A 21907-nucleotide genomic window follows, 5' to 3' on the forward strand; every position below is an offset into this window, starting at 1 on the left:
CTACAGTACTCTGACTCTAACTAATGGGTCTACAGTACTCTGACTCTAACTGAGGGGTCTACAGTACTCTGACTCTAACTAATGGGTCTACTGTACTCTGACTCTAACTAATGGGTCTACAGTACTCTGACTCTAACTAATGGGTCTACAGTACTCTGACTCTAACTGATGGGTCTACAGTACTCTGACTCTAACTAATGGGTCTACAGTACTCTGACTCTAACTGAGGGGTCTACAGTACTCTGACTCTAACTAATGGGTCTACTGTACTCTGACTCTAACTAATGGGTCTACAGTACTCTGACTCTAACTAATGGGTCTACAGTACTCTGACTCTAACTGATGGGTCTACAGTACTCTGACTCTAACTGATGGGTCTACAGTACTCTGACTCTAACTAATGGGTCTACAGTACTCTGACTCTAACTAATGGGTCTACTGTACTCTGACTCTAACTGAGTGAATGATGACTACACAAGGAGAGGTCATAAGTGAGAGGAGCCTTCTTGTAAGGACAGGGTTTTTAAGAACACACAACAGGATGCCACCATGATCCCCTATGTCACAGATCACCTCTGATTATCAGACACAAACAGCACAACCGTATAAGCACAGGTATGCAGATATGTACTGTGTTTAATGTCTATGAATGTACGCTATGAAATTAAGATAACATCATCCTACAAACTACAGTTATATAATCCATGTTATGAACACACATGCAAGGATGTTCCACTGCCTTTGTTTTTAATATGGTTTTTAAGATGTCTTGCACTCTTAAACTTCTGTATGATTGCAGAAGTTCCAACCCTCTGATTCCTGTCTGCCTGACAGCCTGATGCTTCATTACTGTCTATGATGATGTGACATACGTAGCTACTGTACCATCCATTGATAAATACATGTATGGATGTGTACTTTAACTGTTTCAATAGTATTTGTCTGAATGTGCCCATGTGCAGGATCAGTGTGCACTGAGCAGCTGCCTGTGTCATATCCAAACACACGCCATCATTTCAGGTTACGAGACTAACTTGATATTTGTGAAGGTTTTTGAAGGCTCTCTGTCCTTGCCAGAGAGTGTGGACATAGAAGGGATCATCTCACACGCACACGCACACGCACACGCACACGCACACGCACACGCACACGCACACGCACACGCACACACACACACACACACACACATTCTCAGTCTGTGAGGACATGACAAAGAACGTCAACCCTATCGGTAAGCACATTTGTGTGTTCACACACACACGCACACACGCACACACGCACACACACTCAGCAAACACTGATAGACAAAAAACATAGACAGACAAACACTGACATTACAATTGCTGCTGTATAAACTGGACAAGTGTAAAGAAACCAATGTGCTACTACGTAGGCCTATGTTAAGACTGGCCAGGCGTTAGTGTAGGTTACACTTCTGGGTTGTATGACTATATGACTTAAGAAAACGCCACTCTCACTCTCAGGTCCCTACTACCTGGATACAAAGGAGACAAGCATGAATTATCATGTCTGATTATCATGTCATGACTTATCATGTCTGTAAAATGATAAAATGACCACCTGGAGCTTTGTTGTCTTTCCAACTCACCAGCCTTGTAAAGCATATTCTTTAGAAAGTGTCTTTTGGATATTAGACAGATGAATGGCTTTTTTTAGCCAGAGGCAGCAAGAGCAACTCCTTGATGTGTCAGTGCAGTGTGTGGAAGGACATGTCAAGTTCCTGCATTTCATACACACAGCAGATGCCTCAGTGTGTGTGTGTGTGTGTGTGTGTGTGTGTGTGTGTGTGTGTGTGTGTGTGTGTGTGTGTGTATGTGGATGTATGTGTGTGTGTGCATGTACACTTTCTCACAATCAGTCTTAGCTTACTGGAAACTTGTGAGATGCCATCAAAATGATTTGGATCTTGAAAATGCTTCTGGTAAGCCTCCATCTGACCTCATAAACACCCGTAGATGCTCAACATCTTAATGATAAGACAGTCATAATTATTTGTTTTATAAGCTGTATTACCCAAATGTTGTCAAAATAACACTTGTGAATTCAATATACCATGTTGCCTATAATCCTTCAAATGTCTTTTCACTGATAAAAATGGCCATTTGAAAGACAGCAATCTATGAGGTCATATTTCAGGAAAATGACTGCAATAGTCATAAACTACAAGGCCAGGAGTATTGTCTGACCATATGACCTGACCAGAAAAAACAATGGGCTCCAGTGAGATTCCCGTTTTTCTCAGGTCAGGTCATGTAGTCAGGAAAAAACCCTGTCCTTTATCAACACCGCTGTACTGTCTGTACTGTACATGTGAAATTCTGTTGAATTCCATTGTGTTGTTGTTGTGGATGCCAGTTAAGACTGTAGGGCATCACACTCAGAGTGCTGATAAGGTTTCCTCTGTATGTAGAGAGCTGATAACAAGCAGCACTTCCCCCCCGAGCCTCCGCCCTCCGCCCAGGGTAGAGTAGTGCCTCTCTGGGGCCCAAACTGGGCCTGGTTGCACGTTGCTCCCTGGAGGCGACGAGGGATGCAGATTAGATGTGTTGTTGTGACTGGACCGTTGAAACCCAAACAAATGGGGGGTCAGATAAACCGTGTGTGAGTAATAATGTGTGTGTGTGTGTGTGAGAGAGAGTGTGTATGCACTTTGTTTGTCTCAGCTTTTGTGTGTGTGTGTGTGTGTGTGTGTGTGTGTGTGTGTGTGTGTGTGTGTGTGTGTGTGTGCACTGTGGAAGTCAATGTGTCTCTGTGTCTCAGCAGGCAGGGTGACAGCCTGGCCTACGTGCCATTCAGAATGCCCCTAGGGATGCCATGCCCTGTCTTTCCATATGCCACACCAGTCTCATTAGTCTGGCAGCTCTCTTTTCCGCTCTCTCTCTCTCTCTCTCTCTGGTATTTTAGGGGCATTTTACTGTAATCACAGACTCTTTTCTCTGCCCAGAAGCAGGATGACCAAGCCCATGTCTGTCTGCTCCTATTGAGGTTGAGGTTGAGTCCTGGCACGTTTGCACCTCGCCTACTGGGAGGGATATGGCCATTGAAGTTTTTTTGTATGATCTAGTAGGGTGGGCAAGTGAAAAGCACATTTTTTTCTTAAACAATTAACTGTGTAGGCCTAATATGTTGCAGCCAAACTATTCGTTATTTGGTCATTCTAAAGACTGCGCCATATTTGATGACAAAGTGACGATGATTATATTTTCATGAAATCTTGGATCTCTGGCGCCATCATGAGGTACATAGCGCAAATGACGTTAATTGGGCTCAATTTAATTTTCGTACACAAATAAAAAATATTCGGCAAGTGAGGCGTAGTTTTTTTTTCTCGAAATAGTTTGACTTTTTCTTGAGATATAACCTTAATTTTATTCTCGAAATACAAAAAAATATTTACTGCACATGCTGACATCCCAACAAGAACCAACTTGCTGCACAGAACAACCACTGATCGGGACACCAAAGCCCCGAGGCTACAATATAATCTGCATATTTTATAAAATTGACACCACGAACAGTTGTTTAACTATATATCATTTTAGAATAAGATACAGTGACTTTGACACAAAAATACCTCTTAAAAGTCTGTGTACAGTGCTATAACCTCAACTTCACTACATCTCACGGTCCTGCAGGCCTCCTAATCGCGGCTGATCTGATCTGTGACCCGTGATAGCCTGGATTTAAGTAACCAGGAGGCGGATAAGAAAAGAGCAGCGTCAGTCCATGTTTTCTCATGCCAAATTCACTAATACCATTAACAGTCTCTCAGTGCAGTGCTCAGACAAGACACTGCTTATGAACTCCATGTGCTGGAGTGGAGAGAGGATTTGATAGAGAATCTTGAATCTTGAATCTTGAGAGAGGATTTGATAGAGAGAGAGAGAGAGAGAGAGAGAGAGAGAGAGAGAGAGAGAGAGAGAGAGAGAGAGAGAGAGGCTCTGGTAGAAGTTGATATTATAGGCACTGCTTACCCTGATCTTGTTTGAATAAAAAAAACATTGTGTCTAAGGGCAACTTCATTGTATTCCATCGAATAGAGAGAAACAGAGAGGAGACAGGGAAGAGAGGAGACCTGCTTTGTCACTCATTGAATGACCTACAACCTCTACTCCAGCCACCCCCTCTCCCCCACCCCTACTCCCCCATCTGTAAAACAAAAGACATCTTCACCGGCACCTGTCATGTGACAGACTGCTGTAGTAGCCAATCAGCTGAGGACAAGTAGGGCGGGTAAGGGGCTCATTTCTTCCATTGGAAACCCCTCTAGCAAACCAAGCTATTGTGGTGGTTGTCCTCATCTGACGTGTGTGTGTGTGTGTGTGTGTGTGTGTGTGTGTGTGTGTGTGTGTGTGTGTGTGTGTGTGTGTGTGTGTATACAGTACGTGTGTGCATGCGTGCGTACATGTGTGTTTCTCAGTAGCTCCCAAGAGAGGCTTTTTTAGTTGAAAAGTGCAATGAGAATTCCCCACCCCACACACACACACACACACACACACACCTCCTTGTAATGCAGCAGGCCCCTCCCTTCTCCTCTGTGTATCTGTTAATGAATGTTGACAGCATGACTTTGGTATCAAAGATTACCTCCCTGTGAGCCATTGCCTATAGAGAGCAACAACTGCCTGACAAGCACGCTCAACATGGATACAGCAAATCACACGCATACATTCTCACACACATACAAAAGACACAGAGACACAGATTTAGTGGAATTAAAATTGCACATTAATTATCACAGATAAACACTTCAATAAATAGCGTGGTAATCTGTGCTAATATTGCTTGATATGAACAGGGCATAATAGGACAAACCGTGCAATGAGTGTGCAATAGAGGGTAGAGTGTCTGTCCACTAAAGGCAAGCTAGGAGCTAAGGCATCAGGGGACAGAAGCCATGTGACAGGGGAGACGACTGCAGGGATTGGCTGAGTGCAGATGTGACATCAGCAAGCCTCCCACTCCCTCCCTCCTCCCTCCCTCTCCCTCTCTCTCTCTCTCTCTCTCTCTTGGTCTGCCTCACTCGTTCTCCCTGTTTTTTTTTTCTCCTCCGCCTTTCCTCAGCATCCCCCTTTTCAATGATGGCGTGTGTCTGTGCTGCTAGGGCGTCCGGGGCCTAACGCACACAGGGCCCTTCCCCCGATTCGCTGCACCTCTCCTGGGCCTCTGTGTCTGTTGCGTTCCCCCCTGCCTCTCCACCTCCCCCCTCCTTCTGTGCCGGCGTCTGCAAGCTGGGCTCAAGGGGGTGGAGGGAGAAACGTTCCGCTTTGCTGGGGAGCCGTCCGGGATTAGCTATGCCCTAACTCAGCATCCTCGAACCACTGTGGTTTCTTGGATTTCTCTGTCCATCTGTCTGGCTGTCTCCCACCATTCGTGGGGGGGGGGACAGAGGAATGAAAATCTGCAATCATGATGGAAGGTAATTATTTCTTTCCCCCTCCTCCTCCTCTTTCTTCTATTCCACCTATCTTTCTCTCTCTCCTTCATCTCTATGTCCTTCTGCTAGGCTGTGGTGCGCGACTAGCTTGTTGTGGAATAAGGTCTTGTCAGAATCTGGAGCACCTGTGTTTTGCTGGCTAGGCTAGCATATTTTCCCACCGTAATGTGACGTGGCTTTCTTGGATATGTTTGTGTGTGTATGTGTGTGTGTGTGTGTGTGTGTGTGTGTGTGTGTGTGTGTGTGTGTGTGTGTGTGTGTGTGTGTGTGTGTGTGTGTGTGTGTGTGTGTGTGTGTGGATTGATTTGTAAAGGGAAGATTGATGCTCACAACTGTGTAGCACTACGAGGCCCATGTCCTGGCCGGCAGGTGTGTGTGTGTGTGTGTGTGTGTGTGTGTGTGTGTGTGTGTGTGTGTGTGTGTGTGTGTGTGTGTGTGTGTGTGTGTGTGTGTGTGTGTGTGTGTGTGTGTGTGTGTGTGTGTGTGTGTGTGTGGTTAATAGTCTTGTCTCAAGGTTACCAACTGAAGTCGTATCCCAATGTTCCATGTTGTTTTGGGAGGTCTATCCAGTTATATCCAGGATAAGATCAAATGAAATGACATTTCAGAATGTGTCTTGCCTGTCATATCAAAAGATGGGATATTATCAAGTAATCCTATAACATGGGGTTGAATGGGTGTTATCAGTGTGTTATTGGTCTTTATTTATCTGAGCAAAGCCATTATGTAATGGCAACGAATCACATCTCTGTGAATTATTGTCTTTCTTGCATTCATTAACAAACAGTGTCTCAATAGACAACAAACAATAGTTGTCTTTTGAAGAGTATTACTGTCTGTAAACCTATACTCATGCCTATAATACACTTGCCTTCATCTATACCAGCATGGTGGCTATTATTAGCAAAATGCTTGCAGACAATTGAACCAACATTACTTACATACACGTGTTGTGTTATAATCAAAAGGAAGGATTTTGTACTGTATATGAGGCTTAGGGTGGCTGCATATAGCATGTGACTAACATTACAGAGGGGTAAGACTGTGTCAAATACGTTTTATCCTGTCATTGCTGACTCTAATGCACTTGCAGCAACACATGACAGTTTTCTTGGCTCTATACACATACACAGAATGCACCGTTTGGGTTTCTCACCGTTCGTCATTGAGACCCAGAGGTTACCAATGTGCCCGTGAGAAGTGACCAGTTGTGCTGTAGGATTGGAAGGTCTTTGGTTACAGACAGCCACACTGCCTGGCCAGAAATAGAGATGGCTGTGACTGAGAGATGTGATCGGTAATAGAGAGAGAGAGAGAGAAAGAGCTTCCTTCATGTGAGTCTAATAATGAGGTGATTGCTGTTCAGTCCAATGTTACACATCGATATCGTCACAGAGCCCTCCATGAATGTGAAATGGAGTGGTGAATGAAAGATGGCCTTAGCTCAGCCTAGCCCTCCAGTCAGATGGCCAGATTGAGTGGCTATCACATAGTTTATATTCATCCTATCCTTTCAGATCTAGGAGGTGTCAAGAGGTAGGAGCGAGAGAATGGTGCAAACTGAACCATTGGTGAAGAAGACAGGACAGTCCCAGGCTGTTTAGACTGTGTTCTGCAGCATATATTCTGCTCTGTCCATGGCATAAACTAATCCTACTTCAAAAGACAAAACCCACTGAATTAAATTTGTCACTACTTTTAGTTATAGATAAAATGATGAATTACACAAATCACTGCCTTAAAAGCCTATTCAGTCAAACCTGGTAACTGGGCTGCAAAAACAACATTGTTCCCACGCTGCCTCAATGTAGGCCTACTGTACATTTGAACAAGTCTACAGTAAACATGTTTTCCCTCACGGCCAATCAGTGTAATTTCGGAATTTCAGTTGTTTACTATAGCGCCCCCCTCGGGCCAATCAGGGTAATGTTGTAAATGCCGGATCTCTATGGCAAGACGCATCATTCACCCAGGTTTTGTCAAAATTGTCCCAGTGGTGTCTGAGATATTGTCATGGGGGACAATTAATGTTCTCAACAAACAAAGTTTACCATGTGGAACAATATTACATGCATTGTCATAAAATATATGCTGTTGTAAATAATTATGATTTTATTCAATTTGGATGATTTATAGTTGCATGTCATTTCAAACATGGTTTCTTATTGTGAGGGAATGTATCCTGCACTTATCCTGGAGATTCAGTTACATGTCATCATGATTGAATGTGTGTCTTTAGAGAGACAACATGAATAGTCACCTTTCTTAAAGAAAATCACAGTGGGATGGATTTACCTTTATCATGTTCAGGTACCATGAATTTATCACAAGCCCTGGCTTGTCACTTTATTCCCTTTTGAGAATTGAAACTCTGCTGTCACCCCAAACAGGGCTCTCTGTGGAGCCGTCATGGAGGTACAGGGCTATAGGCTCTGAGTTGTTCCCAGGGTGTTGGTTTTTCCAGTTGCCCTGATTACAACACTGTTTGGTGCCAACTGCCAACCCTGGAGGGGCTTGGCCTCCGTTTTGGCACAGAATGGCTGCAGTAGCTTCCCCCCTCAGTGCTGGCTAAATGAAGTGACTACAGTGAACACTTCTGGCTGAATTCCTTCTCTGTATTGTTTTTTTTCACATTTTAGGCAATCTTATTGATACCGTATGTATCCTGCATACATTATTACTCTTGAATCTTGGTCATGTTTGTTCGTTAAAATGTCATGCTTGATGAGCTGGGAAAATGTTATAATAGTTAGTGGATAGTTAGCGATAATAATATAATGTCTCTTTCTCTCTCTCTCTCTCTCTCTCTCTCTCTCTCTCTCTCTCTCTCTCTGTCTCACTCTCTCTCTCTCTTTCTCTCTCACTCTGTCCCCCTCTCTTTCTCGCCTGTCTCTTTCACTTTCCCCTCTTTTAGGACTGAAAAAGCGTACCAGGAAGGCCTTTGGGTTGAGGAAGAAAGAGAAGGACACAGACTCCACGTGAGTGTGCCCATGCACAGTAGACACAACGTGTGTCCGTATGCACAGTTAATGACACAAAGGGCTTTTGCACACCTGTATTCTCTATTCGACACACATGAGGAGAAGAAAAAACAGAGCCTGAGCCTCTTTTTTCTACTCCTAATATGCACAGTTCAGCATTTATAACACTGCATCATTTAGCAACCTTAATAATAATTCAATTCAACACTGCATAATAATTCAAACTTGGAGATTACTGTATTTTAGGAGCAGTCATTAAAAACATTATTCTTAGCTTTTCAGTAATATCATCAACGTAGTCTTAGGCTGATCATTCTGCCTTTCCCTCTCTGTCTCCCTACACAGGGGTTCACCTGACAAAGACGGAGCTGTGAGTACACAACACAGAATGGCTATGGCATCAATGTTTTCTGCATTGTGTTCAGTACCCTCATTTTCACTGTTTCATATTCTTTGTCAGTTGTGAAGTACAGTATATTGTCCTGATGGACGTGTCTCCTCGGGCCTCCTCTCTACCCTTGGTGAATAGTGGTGGTGTTCAAGGCTGTATGTGTGTGTAATACTGTAGGTTTGCTGTTATGACAGTTGCTCAGGTACGCTCTCATAGATTTATTTCCATTATCCCAGAAAAAGACCAACGGGGCTCCTAATGGCTTTTATGGAGAGATTGATTGGGACCGATATGTATGTACCCACACTGCACCTCTGTCTCACTACCCCCTCTGCATGTTAGTCAGTGAGAACAAGCATGGCTTGTATTTGTTTTCCTAACTATGCAGAGGCAAACAATGGCATTCATCACCTCGGCAAGGGCCTCAACTAACAAACCAACAAACTGTATGTCTTTAAACAGAAAAAATAACACTGTACTGCAGTTTGCATGTATTTATGGATTATAGAGCGGAGCTATCATTTGATCAGTTGACCAATCCCATTTCGTCCTGTCACAGGCCTCTCCAGATGTGGACGATGAGGGCTTCAGCCAAAGACCCGGAGAGGAGAGAGAAAATATCCTTCTAGATTAGGCAGTAGCAGTCTTTTTTCAAGGTTATTTTTTGGAGTGGGGTAGTTCCACCCTCCATTTTTTGTCAGTTGTTTTTGGACAGAGACAGTAGAGAAAGACAGGATATATCAGCACGGCATGGGCCAGATTTGAAACCATGCCAACATGGGCGTATGTGTGCGCTGTAGGCCGCGGTGCTAGACCACTGGACCACCCCAGGTCACACAAGGGAGCAGCAGTCTTGGTACACTGCCTGCTAAAGCTGTTGACCTGTTTAGCTGAGTGACACGTTGGACCAGTGCTTCTCAGTGGGAGTTGGGCCAAATCATTAGGCCCCCCACCCCTCTAATTGCCCCACATATGAACCAGAGGAGGACCAGAGGAGGACCAGAGGAGGACCCGAGGAAGGCCAGAGGAGGACCAGAGGAAGGCCAGAGGAGGACCAGAGGAAGGCCAGGAGGTGGAGGGCAACAGGGCACAGTCAGATAGGAGACCCCTAATCACTGGCCCAGGGTCAGATCTTTACCTTCTACCCCAATAGTTAAGGTTGGAGTTAGGTAGGGTAATTTGATCCTAGATCTGTGGTAAGGGAGAGCTTCTACCTTGAGCTGTAAGAAGTAGCTCAGGTATAAGCTCTGGTCTCTGTTACAGCAGGTGCAGTGTAGGTGTAACTGGGGCATACTAGACAGATACGGACAGGTCATGTTTCATTCTCCTGCTGCATTTGTGTTCCTAAAAATACGGTGTTTGAGAATCCGTTTGTGTTTTTAGGAAGGATTAATGGTCACTATAAATGTTGTGTCAAGGGAGGGTGATAGGCTCTTGGCAAGAAACAGTCTTTGTTCAGTGTGAGTCTTGCCCTATATGTGATCATTTGGCTTCCTCTAGTGTGTGGTCCGCAGTGCAGTCAATATTGTGTGTGTCACTCCATGTAAAATAGTGTCTTTCTACCCTCCTTAACAAGGATCCACCAGCTCCCAAAGGCAAGCAGTTTTTCTCCTCCAGTGACTCGGAGGATGAGGAGGACAGCAGGAAGAAGTTCAAAATCAAGATCAAGCCTCTGCCCTCTGACAGTGGCAAGTGTTCCGTCCCCTCTATGGACGTGCTGAAAGCCTCTGTGGGAGGCCTGGCCCTCTCTCCATCTCTGGTGAGCCCTCAACATGTTTACATGTTTACATTTGACTCATTTAGCTGACGCCCTTGTCTATAGCAACTTACCATAAGTGCATTTGCGTGAAGTAAGTGAAACAACTTTACATCACAAAACTTTCTATAAGAATAAGTGCTAGAAGCACTAGTTCCTCTACTGTTAATAAGAAAATAATAATAAATAAAATAAAATAATAATAATAATGATTCCTTCTTCTAGCATTGTGACTGCCAATGGTCCCTGGTCCTAGCATACATTTTTTTTCTTATGATGACTAATGTATAGATGATTCACTTACTTTAGACAAATGTACTTGTTGTAAATCGCTTTGGATAAAAGCATCTGCTGAATGTCAAAAATGTAAAATGTAAATGTAAATATACTAGAGACCTCATATACTAGAGACCTCTTACTATACTGTAGGCTCTTTGTTATTTATAAACATGATTGACTATGGTAAATACAAATGGCTATGGTGCATACAGATGATGTAATCTCTAGTGTCGTGTATGAATCGTGCTGCTATACTACAGCTACAGCTACAGCACATTCTAGGCTTTCCAATGTCATATTGGTAAATGTATCTGAATATTTGAATCTCCCTTTCTCCCTGCACTCTCACTCCTCCCTCCCTCCCTCTCTCTTTCTCTCCCTCTCTTTTCTCTCCATTCTCTCTCCCTCTCCCACATGTTGCTCTGATAGAGGAGAAGTCCGGTAAGCCTGTCTTTATTTTCTCTCTTCATCTTTACTTTCACTACCAAGACAGAGCATGGGTTTACTTGGTGGTGCTTGTTGTGTTTCCTCCCCCTGTGTTAGCTGAAAGATCTACAATGTTTTTGGGCACTTAGATCAACCTCTTCCTCTCTATATATATCATCTATGTTTTAAATTGCTTCCTGTTTCATCCTGCATGTTTCTTAACACCTTTTAAAGAGCTTCCTCCCCAAGAGTTTGGTTGAAGTTATGTTTTTAGTTCAAAACTTTACTTGAACCTCGTTCGCAAAGCTATCAAAATCCATGATGCACAATGTGAATACATAACACCTGTTCTTAGCCCATTGATTAGGTTTGTGCTAAGCTAATTCTTGCTTTAGCAAAACGGATCATATGTGCAGCTTTATCAATGGCATGGCAGTATGTTGATTGACAGGTGGAAATACATGAACGTACAGGTGTTACGTCTATTGTTGCATTATGAGGTCTTTACAGAACAGGGTTTAAGTAAAGAGCTGTTTGGTTCTTTTCTGTCTGTTTGACTGATTTGTCACTCACTCTCTGACCAGGTCTGTTCTCTCTCCCTTTTTGCTGGTCTCAGAGACGCAGCCCGGTGAGTCACCCCCTGCTGGCAAATGTCTGCACCCAAACATAGCCTCTAGTTCAACGACAGTCTTCAAGCCAAGCGACTACTGATTTACTGATTTGCCTCACAAAACAACACAATAGTTTTGTCAAGGTCAACATTTACTCTTTGAAAGACAATCTCTAGCCTCTTTTATTCAAGAGAAGTTGTACAGGGAGACCTGTCAATGACCTATAAGGCTACTTATTTTGCATTCACGTGTCCAGAATATTGTGTGTGAGTCTATTGTTAGCTTTTTTTTTTTTTTAAACCTTTATCCTGAAAGTATTCCGTTTTTGTTACAGGGCCAGATTAAGAGACACCTGTCTTGTAAGTAGATCATTGGTGGAAAATGATGTTTTATTTGATTTGAAGTTGCATGCGTGATACATATGTGATGTTACATGCATGTGTGTGAATGTGTGTGAATGTTATTTGGATTTTCTTCTCAGGTGAGGAGATTGCCAGGCCTAGACGCTCCACACCTACACCGAGCCCCGCCCCTGAGACACCGAGGTCAGAGGTCATTCATACTTGTGCCAATACTAATCAGCCATCCTCATTCACACTCTTTGCAACCAGCAGTACTGTGTCAAAATGAATAGAATTGATATCAGAGGGTGAACTAATGGTGGTTTGTTCTTCTTATCCCACACAGTGACAGAGACTCCCAGAATCCCCAAGCTTTCTTTGGGCCTCCGGAGACTACCTATGAGACACACAGATATGATGGTGCCTCACATATCCATACAATTCATGATCAGTCTGACTGTGTGTGTGTGTGTGTGTGTGTGTGTGTGTGTGTGTGTGTGTCTTTCTGTGTGACTGTGAGGGTCTTTGTCTTGCATGTGTTATTTAGGTTAAGTATGTAGATTGCCGTAGATTGAAGACCCATCTCTTTCAGCTACATCTTATCGGTCCCTCCTAAAGACCTCTTCTCCCCCACTACCCCCCTGTGCAAGTTTCTCTCCTGTTAATAATAAAAAAATATATATTAAAAGAAAAAGCATTGTGACTGCCTATGGCCCCTGGTCTGAGCATTGATTACTTTATCTTATGATGACTGATGGATAGATGATCCACTTACTTAGACAAATGTATTTGTTGTAAGTCGCTTTGGACAAAGGTGTCTGCTAAATGCCATAAATGTATGTTTGTGAATTGGTTTACTCACAGTAAAAAAGTATCTACTGTACAGGGTTGTTATCCTCTGATCTAGCTTGCTGTGGCTTATATGCATGGTATGGTTGTGTGGGATATGTTCCTACTGGGTTGTGATGAACTCTTTCCATGCCCTTTGTTTCCCGATCCTAGTGGTCTCTATGGAGTCAGATGTGTGGTGTGAATCCAGACAACGTCCTGAGTCCCCTCTTACCAGAACCTTCCCCACAGGAGGTAAGCTGCCATTAGAATAGACTTCACCCTGCTCTCATTATATCAGTTGTCAGTCACGTCTGTGATTTTAATTGTATACAGTAAAACCTCCAATAAGTGCAGTCTCCAACAATATCCTGTCTCCAATACATGCAGGGCGTCTAATAGAAGTTTTACGGTAACTTTAGGAATGTAGGCTACAGTATTTGTACTGTATATGTTTGCCTAAGAAGTGTATACTGTAGACTTACAACAATCCAAAATTTAAGCTGTAATTACTGTCCTCTCTTTTCAGCTCCTCCCCCACTTCCACCTAAGAACATCCCAGCAACTAGTCATAGCTATCCTTCGTCGGAATCTTCCGGTAATATTATTCCACTAACATTACATCAAACATAATGGCACTTTTTTTCGAACAGCTTTGATCGAATTGTCCCTTTTTTCTCATTTCTTTTCAAAGCTGATTTACCTAATGGGAGAGCCCCTATCTATCTGAACGTCCAATCCCCTGCCTCCTACCAAGGCTCCCCTGTGCCTGACCTGGACAACGTGTTTGGCCAAGTGGACTCCCCTGAGACCAATGAGCAGATGGCTCCGCCCAGATGGGTCAGCTTCAGCAGCGAGAGACCACCCCCGCCAGACGAACCTGCCCCACCTCCCCCCCCGGAGTCCCCCCCACCTGACATCCCCTCCTCCCCCTCCTCCCCCTCTTCCCCCTGCCTCTCCCCGGGTCCCCCTCCCGACGAGCCTCCGCCCTCCCCACCCACCTTCTCTCCCCCAGATTCGCCCCCCTCCATCGTATTAGGACCGCCTCCTGATGAGCCTGTCCCCCCGCTGCCCCCTGACTTCTCCCCCCCTCACTCCCCCCCACCCTGCCTCGACCGTGACCTGTATATGGGTGAGAGACCCGAGTACCCAGAGTACCCCCCCCCCGGCCCTGTCAGCCCAATCCCTCCGCCCCTACCAGCAGAGAGGTCCCAACGGGCGGGCGTCCCTCCACCCCTGGTCCTGGGGGGTGCTGGGGGGAAGAGGACCCCGGAGGGGGTGTTTCTGAGGGAGGAGTTGTCTGACTTCATGGCCTCACCCAGGGAGTTGACGCCGAGCTTCAGGGGAACACCGCCCCCACTCCCCCCACCTACCTACAGGTCCATAGTGTCCTCCCCTGGACCCTGTCCAGGCAGCAGTGAGTATGACCACAACATAGAAATACAACAGGTAGAATGGATATTAAAATGGATAGAATGGGCCATGTATACAAATGGGCATTATGTGCTATTGATCATAACAAACAGTAGCTGGTCATAACTGGTCGTAATAGGTCATGCCTCATCATTTCTCCCTCAGGGCCCTCCTCTCCAGCCTGTCCAGCCACGCCCTTGTCAGGTGGCAGCCCGATCCCTCCCCCTCCTCCTCCGAGGCCGTCCTCACGACCCAAACTGCCCCCTGGGAAACCAATAGGGGACCTGGTATGAATAACCCAACTTCCTTGAATGACTTTACACACATGTTTTACAGAGGGGTTGGCACAGTGTTTTGGTGCGTGTGTGTGTGTGTGTGTGTGTGTGTGTGTGTGTATGTGTGTGTGAGTGTGCGCTAACTCATTCTCTGGGGCCGCTTGTTGTGTTGTGTGTGTGTCCACCCTCCCCCACCCCCAACCACCCCCCCCCCCCCCCACCCCCAGACTCGGCCCTTCAGCCCCCCAGTCTCCGGCAGCCCCCCACCCTTCGCCCCTCTGGCCCGAGCTGAAAGCTCCTCCTCCATCTCGTCCATCACCTCTCTGAGTGCAGCCTCCACCCCCACCCTGGGACGGGAGCTCAACATCAACACCACAGGTAAAGACACGGTCGCCATCACACCCACATCCATGCCCCCACCTTCTGTACGATCGCCCGTCTGTTCAATTCACAATTCAACTCATGAATGGAAAGTGAATTGTCTTCACATATTATCATTCAATGAATTATTGTGACATTTTGCTAGCAGTTCTAGGCAAATGACTGTTGTTGTAGGGTCTCACTGTCAGTACAATAGTTTACTGTGAAGAGAGGAAAATGACACACACACACACACACACACACACACACACACACACACACACACACACACATACACACATAGACTTGTAGAGTCTTGGCTTGGCTTTTTCTTTCTTTTTTTTTTAAACATTTTTTAACACATTACGACTACATTGCACTCCCCACCTTCTACCTGTCATACTGCAAGTCCCCTCTGACCTTGCCCTGTGTCATGTGAAGGGTCTCGCCTCCAGTAACTCTTCCTGCTGTCCTTCTCTCCTCCTGCCTGCCTGCCTGACTCTCATCTCCACTCCCCTCCATATCACTCTCCCCCTCCACACAGAGGGCCAGCAGCCTTCTCTGGTATGGTTTGACCATGGGAGGTTTTATCTGTCCTTTGAAGGTGAGTCATGCCACTACCAGAGCTTGTACTGCGCCTGCACTCCCCTGTCCGTGTTACTCACCTTTATGAAGCTCTGTTTCCATCCTATCCTGTTTGACCTCTTCCTCATATTTCCAATTCTCCATATCTATGCATTCTGGCTAAAAACCCCTCGCTCACAACTTGTCATCAGACCGCATAGGCCAATTAGTAGAGCCACTTAGCCAATTAGTAAAACCACTAAGTGGTTGTGTGTTATTATGTGGTCTTACTGTACTGTGATGAAGGCCTTTCTGGTGATCAACCGTGTGTGTGTGTGTGTGTGTGTGTGTGTGTGTGTGTGTGTGTGTGTGTGTGTGTGTGTGTGTGTGTGTGTGTGTGTGTCTGTCTGTCTGTCTGTGTGTGTGTGTGTGTGTGTGTGTGTGTGTGTGTGTGTGTGTGTGTGTGTCAGGGTGCTCCAGAGGACCCAGCCCACTCACCATGGGAGCCCAGGACACCCTGCCTGTGGCAGCTGCCTTCACTGAGACCATCAACGCCTACTTCAAAGGAGCTGACCCCAGCAAGTAGGTCTCTCAAGCGATAATCTAATGCTGCGACAAGTAGCAACGTTCATATTGATATGAATAACACTCAAGTTAAACCCAACATCAACATTAGTATTGATAGTAGTGATGGTCAACTGTCAAAGTGACGTCATCAGAACAAATTAGTCGTTTCTGAGCTCCGCTTCTCTCTGTTCTCCAGGTGTGTGGTGAAGATCACAGGGGAGATGGTGCTGTCTTTCCCAGCTGGCATCACCAGGCACTTTGCCAGCCACCCGTCTCCACCAGTCCTCACCTTCTGCATCAGCAACTACAGCCGACTAGAGCAGGTCCTCCCCAACCCACAACTGCTGTGCTGGTAAGGCTGATGCACTGACTTATGCACTGACTGACTTACAATTGTGGTGTCGCATGCAAGGGTTTGACCTGCAGTAGCCTACATATTGACTACCTGGTGCTACCTTAGACATAGCTGACAGAAGTGACTGAACTGCCATTTATTCTTGGGTTAGGGTTAGGGTTAGGGTTAGTGATTCAGCGACAGATTTGTTTTTATATCAATGTACTTTATTGATTTTCTAGTGATACCACCATTTCCAATGCGGACACTAAAGGATTCTGGGTGAATATGCCAAACCTGATGAGCCACTTGAGGAGAGTGGCAGACCAGAAACCTCAAGCAACTTATTACAATGTGGATATGATCAAATATCAGGTGAGAGCATCTACATGGTGCACAGTTATAGCTACTGATAAAGTCATGTACTGGAGGGTAACACATTTTTAGCCTGTGCTTGTCCTATTACATTCTATTCACTTCTTACCTGGAGGACACATTAAGACAAATATTCCTTCACATCTAAGCCTTAGTAACAGCTACAAACTGATCCACTTGGGGTGTGCCTGAAAACATGTCTACCACATTTCTTTGGAAATTTCCAGCTTACTGCCTGCAAACCGGATGGAATTCCAATAGTAATTGATTGTATTTGCTAAGATACCCAAAGACATTTCTACAGAGAAAATACATATACATATACACGAAACAAACAAGTGTACAGTAAACATGTTGTCCCCCACAAATGATGTAGCACCTTGCTATAAAAGGAGAGTGATTGAATGAAGCCTGTGAATGAAGCAAGATGTGTATTCATTTTTACTATGACACTCTGGTTGTCTCTGTTTTACAGTATTGTGTCCCTGTTGCACACAGGGAGGGCTTTTCTCTTGGTGCGATCACCTTCTTTGACCAAAGAGAAAAATGATTTTGGCACCATTAGGCTACTACTATCGTACTAACGTGCCTATAAACCTAGGTTACACAACTCTGGTTTCCGTAATGATATAGGCCAAGTGTCGGTATTCAATTATGCTGGATAACAGACTTCACTCACAAAATATTATTCCCAAATTCATTAGGCTATAGGCCTACTGCATTAGGCTACATGCCTACAGCTGCATTCGTAGCCAGACTGAAAAGTAACCTGAACCTGTAGTGCTTATTTGATTTCTCAAAATATTATTCCCAAATTCTTGAGGCTATATGCCTCCTGCATTAGGCTACACTGCTAGCGCTCCACTTTGCACCCTATTATGATGTGTTAATGATGAATCGGCGTCACCTGGAAACTCCTAAACAATCTCTATGGCAAGATGCATCTTTCACCATAGTTTCGTAGAAATTGGGCCAATCAGTGTAATGTCGTAAATGTCCCATCTGTATGGCCAGACGCATCATTCACCCGAGTTTCATCAAAATTGTCCCAGTGGTGTTGGAGAAAAAGCATGTGACAAAAAAATAGAGCAGTTGAGATACAAACAAGACCATGGGGTCAAGGGGTTTAGTGTGGAGTCAAAGATGACCCCCCGAGATTCCTCACTGCCGATGTTCTTACAATTTCATGTCGGCAAAAAGCCTAAATAGACTGCCACCCAAGCTACTACAGCCTGGGTTTGGTGGATTTGCTGTGTTTTGGACCGTATGGTTAATGTATGCCTTTCTGATGATCAACCCCGTTTGTGTGTGTGTGTGTGTGTGTGTGTTTGTGTGTGTGTGTGTGTGTGTGTGTGTGTGTGTGTGTGTGTGTGTGTGTGTGTGTGTGTGTGTGTGTGTGCCTGTTTGATATGTGTCAGGTCTCAGCTGAGGGGATCCAGTCCACTCCTCTGAACCTGGCAGTGAGTTGGCGTGGCGACGCCACCAGCACTGACCTCAGGATAGACTACAAATACAACACTGAGGCCATGGCCTCCCCTGCGCCACTCCACAACATCCACTTCCTGGTGCCCGTGGACGGGGGTGTGGCCAAACTCCAAGCTATGATCCCTCCTGCTACCTGGTAAGGATGCTGACTGAACCAAACTAGAGATCTCTAACTAGAAATATGAGCGTATAATTGGAGGTTTTGAGAGTAACATTTTGAGTTACGTGCATGGATACAAAGTTGTCCACATTTGTTGTGGACAAGGCCGTCCTAATAGTGTTTAATGTTGTTTTTGCCAATAGGAACTCTGAGCAGCAGAAGATTCTTTGGAAGATACCTAGTCTTTTTCAGAGATCTGACAATGGAGGTAGGTCATCTTTCTATCTCCCCCTTCCTCTTTATTTGGAAGATAGAGATACTCTTTATAACTGTATCTCTAACTACCTCTTCTTCATCATCATCATCATCATCATCATCATCATCGTCATCATTCTCTCTCCTCCCAGGAGTGGGTGCTCTACTGGGCAGGTTCCAGTTGATGGAGGGTCCCAGTAAGCCCTCCCAGTTGGCGGTGCAGTTCACCAGTGAGGGCAGCACTCTCTCTGGCTGTGACATCCAGCTGGTTGGGACCGGCTACAGGCTCTCCCTCGTCAAAAAGAGATTTGCAGCAGGTCAGTGTGTGTGTTTGTGAGACATGATAATCCTGCTTGACTATTTCTGCATTCAACAACACTACATACATAAATACACCCCCACCCCTGTGTTCATTCCAATTTATCAGATGAAAAGCTTGAATTCCCCTGACTGTGTTTTCTCTGTTTGTTCGCTTTCCAGGGAAATATTTGGCTGACAATTAGTCAACATTGTTGTGAATGGAACCAAAAGAACAATTACTTTTGACTGTGAGGATGGACGACTATAAAAGAGACTTTGGATTCCTCGTTCAATACATGCTACCAACTGAGAGACTTCTGAAACCTTTAACCTACGCAGAGAAAGGTCTGGATGGAGGGATGATGGAATAGAATTGGCAGGATGTAATTCACACAGTACACCAGGGTATTGTTTTACTTTATGACGCACTCAGTTTTATGCAAGTAGTCACCGCTTATCTGTTTTGTGCACCTATAACTTTGTGGAATATGATCATTTGAACACATGTACTGTAACCCCAGTTAGCAAAGTCAGTCACAATGGGTTCATACAGTGACCCAGCCTTATTTACGTATGAGCAGTGTTGAATGGGTGGTCAGGGAAGATACACTGGACTGGTTTTGAATAAATGAATACTGTTATATCCAAAATTGAGAATTACAAGAACTCTGTGAGGGTCAGGGTCAAATGTATATTTGCTTTTATTAAATGATGTTGTTTAATCTACCTGGTTGACACATTCAGCTAACATGACACCAGGTGAGACAGTTGGTGATCAAAGAGACAGTTCACTACAAACTCATAGTAGTCCAATGTTTTTAGACTTCAAAAGTGGTCTTATGTCAAAATAAGTCCACATTGTGTAGCAGCCCTTTAATATTGTTTCTCTGATTGTGGATTACAGAAACAAAGCAGGCTGGGTGGGAGAGTTGCCTTTGTCTAGGTTTGATGACTAGCTGCTGGTCAGGGTTCAAATTCAGCACATTGACTCTTGGGGGGTCCTAACAGAGATTTTTACATTTTTGGGGGGAGGGGCCAACATTGAATTTTAAATTCTTAAGGGCCCTGACTTGTAATTGGAACCATGTCGGTGGTATTGTTTGGTAATCCTCTGGAGTTGTGAGTCCTTAGTAGAACTGTTGGACACCATAGAAGATGGGAAAGTGCTCCAAGAATAATCTAAACAGAATACAGAATTTATGTGAAACCCCCTTATGGTGATTTATTTTCTTGTTTTTCCACCATGTGGAGTAAATAGGTGTTTTATCATTTTCTAATAGCAATATTTAAAAAATCAATTTGTAAATAGTGTAAATATGAAATAAGTTTCTTCATATATCCCTTTGGACATATGGTGTTTCTGTGTATTGTCAAATAAGATGTATGTTACATAGACAGTGGTGTTAGCCCCATATTACATTACCACATTTGTTCTTTAAACCTCAGTTCTTGTTATTCATTTATTGTTATGTGGATTTCTTGTAGATTACTGTGACTGTCCAAGAATTTCACGTAGTACAGCATGAAATCTGCAGTTCTCAGTATGTCATTTTTGTTACCTCTTTATACTAGTGTAATGCACATCATTTAGGCTGCACACAATATGGGGATCATAAATATCCACCAAGAGTGATCATCATCCTTTATGACAATGCTATTCAGACCTACACCTGGACTAGACGGGAATACTATGTGATTGTCTTTCACTGTAACTACCAGTCACCAGTCGCATTGTGTTTGAGCCATCACTAGAGATTTTACAATCATTGCACCTCCATGATATATCACAGCTGAGATCCTTCTGTTCCTGACCTGCACACCAACAAAACAGTTTGACATAGCATTGTTTTTCTCCAATCCAATCCCAATGAGATAGAATGTTTTAGTGTATTATCATGCATCTTCACTTTCCCACAGTGGTAATAGAATTACCTCACATTCACATCCAAACCAATATATTATGTTTCCTCAAAGTAAATCACAACTAATAACAAATGTCCCTTTTTATTCTTGATGTCATCAGTAACATGCAGAATATACAAATTACTTTGTATTGTTTTAAGTTGTCTTAATTTGTCCTGGTTGCAATACTATTTATTTGGAAAAAAACAGAAAAATACAATTTCACTTGGTCCTCTCTAGTCATGTAAAGACAGCAGTTTATAAATGTTTCAATAATGCAACATGTTTTTTATTTGCCTTATGGATTAGCATATATCCAGCAATATTAAAGACTTTCTGTAAGCTTATTTTTTATTTTTTATATGAGATATTACTTTTATTTTCTGTCTGTATTTTATTCACTGCATAGGACACTGAATATGCAAACATTTCATGTACATTTCCCATCCAAAGATTTTAAGAGTAAATATATAAAAAAGTGAATATAATGTAATACCTGTTTTACTTGGTAATAAAGAACCGGAGAATATTGGAAAACGAATTAGTGGGCTTGCTTCAGCAAGTCCAACTATTGTTATTGCTCATACTTGTTCTTACCATTATTATTAGTGGGCTTGCTTCACCAAGTTCAACTATTGTTATTGCTCATACTTATTATTATTATTATTATTAGGTAGGCTTGCTTTAGCAAGTCCAACGATTGTTCTTCGACATTATTAGGTGGGCTTGCTTATTATTATTATTCAAATTCTTTCACCTGCAACTCCTCCTACAACTTTTAAGCGATTCACACCAATCCAACTTTAAAACGTGCAGAGAGGTCTACCTCGCATTGCTACGACTTTTGGTTTTGATACCTATTAAACTTTTTAAACATTACAAACTTGAAAGCACTTTTTAACATGA

General features: G+C 43.9%; 1 protein-coding gene across 1 annotated transcript; it reads left to right on the forward strand.

Annotated features, from left to right (window-relative positions):
• Positions 1–5303: 5303 nt before the first annotated feature.
• Positions 5304–21520, forward strand: sgip1b (SH3GL interacting endocytic adaptor 1b). The gene is made up of 24 exons (XM_083680652.1): positions 5304–5440; positions 8373–8436; positions 8785–8809; positions 9067–9123; positions 9390–9447; positions 10417–10589; positions 11295–11306; positions 11908–11919; positions 12237–12261; positions 12384–12447; positions 12590–12663; positions 13246–13326; positions 13601–13669; positions 13766–14488; positions 14650–14771; positions 14987–15137; positions 15664–15723; positions 16154–16265; positions 16447–16602; positions 16827–16959; positions 18378–18580; positions 18748–18812; positions 18952–19116; positions 19280–21520. Exons 1-24 carry the CDS (start codon positions 5431–5433, stop codon positions 19300–19302), a joined length of 2637 nt encoding a protein of 878 aa, XP_083536778.1. The 5' UTR covers positions 5304–5430; the 3' UTR covers positions 19303–21520.
• Positions 21521–21907: the final 387 nt, after the last annotated feature.

Source organism: Argentina silus, assembly GCF_951799395.1.
Source record: "Argentina silus genome assembly, chromosome: 1".
In the NCBI taxonomy this organism is placed as follows: domain Eukaryota; kingdom Metazoa; phylum Chordata; class Actinopteri; order Argentiniformes; family Argentinidae; genus Argentina; species Argentina silus.

What these genes read in the sequence shown, in the direction of transcription:
- sgip1b (XM_083680652.1), top strand. An exon ending in CAGAACCTTCCCCACAGGAG is followed by an intron (nt 13,327 to 13,600) that starts GTAAGCTGCCAT and finishes CTCTCTTTTCAG; the next exon opens with CTCCTCCCCCACTTCCACCT. An exon ending in GGAAACCAATAGGGGACCTG is followed by an intron (nt 14,772 to 14,986) that starts GTATGAATAACC and finishes CCCCACCCCCAG; the next exon opens with ACTCGGCCCTTCAGCCCCCC.